We start from the raw sequence: 5175 nt of genomic DNA on the forward strand, positions 1-5175 counted from the left end.
GGAGGTCATTTAACTGGGTTTCAAAGTGTTTGAAATTTTGCTGAAAAAGGTTTTTAGGACTTGGCCTTTTAGCATTGGATTTGAGTCTGGATTTTGGATTTGATCTGGATTTTGAGTTTGATTAATTAAGTTTGAGTTATCTAAATCATTTATGATCATTTGGAGGATCATAATTGATTGTATAAGGTTGATGTTTGATCAAAAACAAGATCAAGATTTTAAACTGGAGATTAAGATCTTGAACTGGAGTGGAGTCTGGATTTTGATTGAGGTTTGATTTGAATTGAGATCTAGGTTGGTTTAAGGTCAGGATTGGTTTGAAGTTTGAATTGATCTGAAGTCTATAAAAATCTTAGGACCTAGAATAGATTCTAAAATTAGATTCTATAAGGATCATAGGATCTAGAATAGATCCTAAGGTCTAGATCTAAGAGAATCCTAGGGTTTAGATTGATTTGGGAGAATCCTAAGGTCAAGGTAGATCCTAGGGTCCGGGGTCTAGATTGATCCTAGGATCTAGAATAAATCCTAAGGTCAGGATTCTAGGAGGATTCTAGAGTTTGAATTGATCTAGAGATTAAATTGATCTGGGGTCAGGACTGGTCCAGGTGACCTCATACAAAAATGAGGTCAACAGTTATTACTGCAGAGCTTAACACATTGTCGTATGGTATTGATATTTGTTCTAATATGGGTTGTAACAATATTTGGATTGAGGTGGATGCCCAACTTATGTTTCAAATTATCAACAATGTTGTGTTGGGTAATCCTCAGAATTTTTACCTGATTAGAAAAATTAAGAAATCTTTGTCTACTATTAACTATTCCATTTCTCATATTTACCGTGAGGCTAATTCTTGTGCGGATTGGCCGGCCAATTTAGGGTGTATCTTGGATAATTATCAAGAATTGAACATCAATTTTTAGCATCCAGTGCTTAAAGGTATGATTACCCTTGATAAAGCTGCTTTACCCTATATTAGACATGTGTAATTTCTATGTTCATCTTTTCTGTTGCATCTTTCTGTTGTTCACTGGATTGGTCTGGTTGGCTGTGGTAGGTATCTGCGAATGTTTTCTTTTTTTTTTCTAAGGCTTTTGGGAGAATCTTAACTTACCTGTACTATTTTTCTTATCTCCTTGTGGGTATTTTGTTCTGGTTTTTGAGTGGTCAGAACGTCTCTCCTCGGATTTTAAAGAATATCGCGGGTTCCTCTATTGGTGGTCCTATTTCCTGTCTGTGTTTTCATTTCTACCTGGATGGTCAGTTTTTTTTTCTACACATCCAAGAGTCATGCCATTTTGTATCTGCCCTGCTCTTTCATTTTTAAGAGCTCTAATTTTGTTAAGGTTAATTTCTGGGGGCGTAAGAAGAAATCGATCCAGGTTTGTTGCTGGTATTTACTTCTCTTATCTTCTATTTCGATTTTCTGCTATGAGTTTGAGTATTGTTTTTCTTGTATTTGGGCCAATATTGATCATATGATTAACCTGCGGCTCGGTCTTGACATCTGTTTATATCCCTGGTTCAAGGAAATCAGTAAAACTTCATATCACCTTCTCTATCATATGAACTGGTTTCTTTTTAATGTGTTTTTTTGGAGACTCTATTGCAGATTACAATTTAACGGCCTTTCGGGGAATTATATCTACTGTGAGTTTCTTTTTCTCTCTTTCTTGCAACTTTTCTCGTTTGTTGTGTCTCTTTTTTTGCGCAGGAAGACTGAACGGAACGATATTATTCGGATCTTCCTTTTTTGCGTGCTGATCTCTCTCAGCCCTTGTCCTTATTTATGTTATTTTTGTAACTGTAGGCAAAGGAAACACCGGCTCTTAGGTTTTTTATTTTTCCTTTTGATTGTAGCTCTCCGGAGCAGTAGTGAGCTGGTGGGTCCTTCTAAGGACTTTGTAATCGAATTTTGAATTTAGCACGTAGGCCCTATGTGGGTTTCAACTAAAAAAAAAGCAATGAAATGGTTTTTGAGGTATCTTAAAAGGACAAGAGATTCCATACTCTCGTATCAGATATATGATCATTTATAGATCGTGGGGTATTCCGAGTCTAATTTTGCTGGTTGTCTCAAGAACAGGATATCTACTTCAGACTATATTTTCATGTTATATGAGGAGATATATCATGAAAAAGTGTCAAACAATCATTTATAGCTACTTCTATAATGGAAGAAGAGTTTATAACTTATTAAGAGACATCAAATCAAAGAATATGGTTGACAAAATTTTATCACATGGCTACATGTTGATGCAATGATAGATTATTAAAGATAAATTTTGATAATAAAGTTACTTAATTTTAAAGTTTAGCATACAATACTAAATCTTTGGTGATAACTCTTTTGAGTTATAATAGTATACAAGTTGAAAATAGTCATACTTTGATATTGCATTACATGAAACTTTCATGCTACATATTCATACTTGATTTATGCATTTAATTATATTAATATAGTGACCATTGATGGGTAAAAAAAAAAAAAAAAGTGACCATTGATGGGTCTTGTTTCAAAAAAAGTAACAAAGTTCGTTTTGATTCTATATTGATATGATTGATGAATCAGATTATCTAAAGATGTTATTTTATAAAAATAATAAATATTGAGCTATTACGGTTATTTAATAATATATAATTACATGTACATATATATGTGGCCCAAGTGAGAGATTATTAAGAAACATTTATATGTGGGTCCATATGTTTATACATATAAATTAATTATTATGCATTAGTTGCTATCTAAAATTAAGCCAATTAAATTCATGATCTATTTAAAAGTTAAATTATGTTTGGGCTTATATGTCATCTCAATTAAATTTGTATGGAATTAAATATTGTGTATAGATTAATTATATATTTTATTTTAATGATGGGTTGAAATAAAATAAATACATTTAAAATAAAAAATGGTCATGATCCCCAATTTAAGCAGTTAAATTCTCATTTCTCATCTTGAGTGAAAAGAAGTGTCTCTCGTTCTTTTGGAGAACGCTGCTTCAAACGTGAAAGACTAAAACCTCAATTCTGCATTTCAATTAATTAAAATACGCTTCTGATATAATTTAGAGGCAATCAAATTATTATTCATCTCCATTGAATCCTACCGATCTAAAAAATAAATGAATTAGAAAGCTGCCCCAAATAGGTCCTTCAACCTAACAGCTATCCTTCTTCATCCTTCTTGCATGGCAAAGCTTTGGCTTACAAGAAAGAACCATCTCAGCTGCCGAGAAGAGTGCAAGCGAAGTACTTATTAACTCAATAAAACCTTCTTAACCTACGTGCAAGCAATGTTCTCCTCCTCCAACACGATGAAACTTTAGCTCAAGGAGAATCATTAAATAACTTTAATATAAATTTTTAATTTTTTTAACGCTGCATCGCTGTTTTTTTAACTTTTTTACAAGTTTTTTTTATTTATTTTAGACAATAACAATCAAGACATTCTTTACGGCCTATAAATATAACATTTGATCGATCGAACATCCTCACTCCCAACTAAAAGATCAAAGCCAATAGCAATGGCTGCTCTCATAAGAAAACAGCAGAAAGCCTTAAGCTTCAGCGACAGAGCCTTCAAAAGTCTCGGCGACCTCATCAAGCTCCTACCAAGCGGCACAGTCTTCCTATTCCAGTTCCTCAATCCCCTCGTCACCAACAACGGTCACTGCAGCACCGTCAACAAATACCTCTCCGGCGCTCTCCTAGCCATTTGCGGCTTCTTCTGCTGTTTTTCCACCTTCACTGACAGCTACGTGGGATCCGACGGGCGGGTTTACTATGGGATCGCGACGAGGACCGGGTTATGGACTTTCTCCGACCCGGACGCGGCCGGGAGGGATTTGTCAAAGTATAAGTTGAGAGCAGGCGACTTTGTGCACGCGGTTCTGTCGGTTGTCGTGTTTGCGGTGGTTGCGTTGCTGGATGCGGACACGGTGAGGTGTTTTTACCCGGCTGCGGAGGCGGAGGAGGCGGTGCTGGTGAAAGTGTTGCCGACGGTGGTGGGCGGGATGGTGAGTACGGTTTTTGTGGCGTTTCCGAATCAGCGTCATGGTATTGGGTATCCGCCGGCGACTTCGCCGGAGGAGGATTATTAAGTTATTTAAAAAAAAAATTGCTGTGTGCTTAATAGTCGTTGGATTTGAAAAAATTGTGATATATAGCGTTCGTTATTTTAATGTAAATTTAAAGACCGTTCAAAAATTTTTTTTTTTTTGGGAAATTATGGGCATAGCCCGACCGTTAAATTATCTTGATGTAAAAATTTTCACTTATTTGTTTAGGACTGTAAAATAAAATATTTGGAATTATAGGAAGTTTTTTTTTTTTAAGTAAAAAAAATATATATATTTGAATAGAAATAAATACATGTGATTATTATTTATATTTGGATCAAATAAAAATAAATATAGTGCAAAGTTCAAACACTACGGTGGTTGGTAGTTGACAATAATGGTGGTAGCAGTGGCGACATCCGATGACCATCAGTGTCAACGAATGGTGCAATCAGCTGCCTCAGGTGGTGGTTGCTGTAGCCATCGGGCGGTGGTGAGTGGTGCTCGGCAGCAGTTAGCAACAAACGGCAAAAAGTACTGGCTAATGTTGGCGTGTGGTGATGATGGCCGGCAGCAACAAAACAGTACACTTGCGTTGAATTTGGAATTCATACATAACAGGCCCAGTTTATAAATCGTAAAAAATGAATTAAAAAGTGAAAAACATCGGGCCAAAATTTTGCATCAATTCTTTTTCATCTAACCAAACATCAATATTTCAAAATCTCTATATTTGAAATATTTTACACACACTTAATTTCAAACCAAACAACTCCTAAGAGAAATATTATATTATACTTTGCAGCAGACATTAATTCCTTCATGGGTTTTGTTATGGTGATGAATAACTTATGTATATTTACTTAATATTGATTGGTCGATGCATGAGTTGTTGCGTGGGGGGAAAGTGTTTAAAGAATATGAGTGTATTAAGTAATGAAATGACTTTTTAATTCATCGTTTGCGAATATAAATATTTTAAAGTTAAGGCTTGATTTGGGGAAGCTTTTTTATTATTTTTTAAAGCAAATTTTTATTAGAAAAAATTTTGAGTCAATATTTTTGTACAAAAAATTATTTTAAAAAAATAATAAAAAAAGTTAAATG

At 34.6% G+C, this 5175-nt stretch overlaps 1 protein-coding gene across 1 annotated transcript; it reads left to right on the forward strand.

Moving 5' to 3' along the window:
• The first annotated feature begins 3509 nt into the window (after window positions 1–3509).
• On the forward strand, window positions 3510–4295 carry LOC110099562 (protein DMP2). The gene has a single exon (XM_020826755.2). It carries the CDS (start codon window positions 3535–3537, stop codon window positions 4108–4110), a length of 576 nt encoding a protein of 191 aa, XP_020682414.1. The 5' UTR covers window positions 3510–3534; the 3' UTR covers window positions 4111–4295.
• Window positions 4296–5175: the final 880 nt, after the last annotated feature.

Source organism: Dendrobium catenatum, unplaced genomic scaffold (genome assembly GCF_001605985.2).
Source record: "Dendrobium catenatum unplaced genomic scaffold, ASM160598v2 fragScaff_scaffold_897, whole genome shotgun sequence".
Lineage (NCBI taxonomy): Eukaryota > Viridiplantae > Streptophyta > Magnoliopsida > Asparagales > Orchidaceae > Dendrobium > Dendrobium catenatum.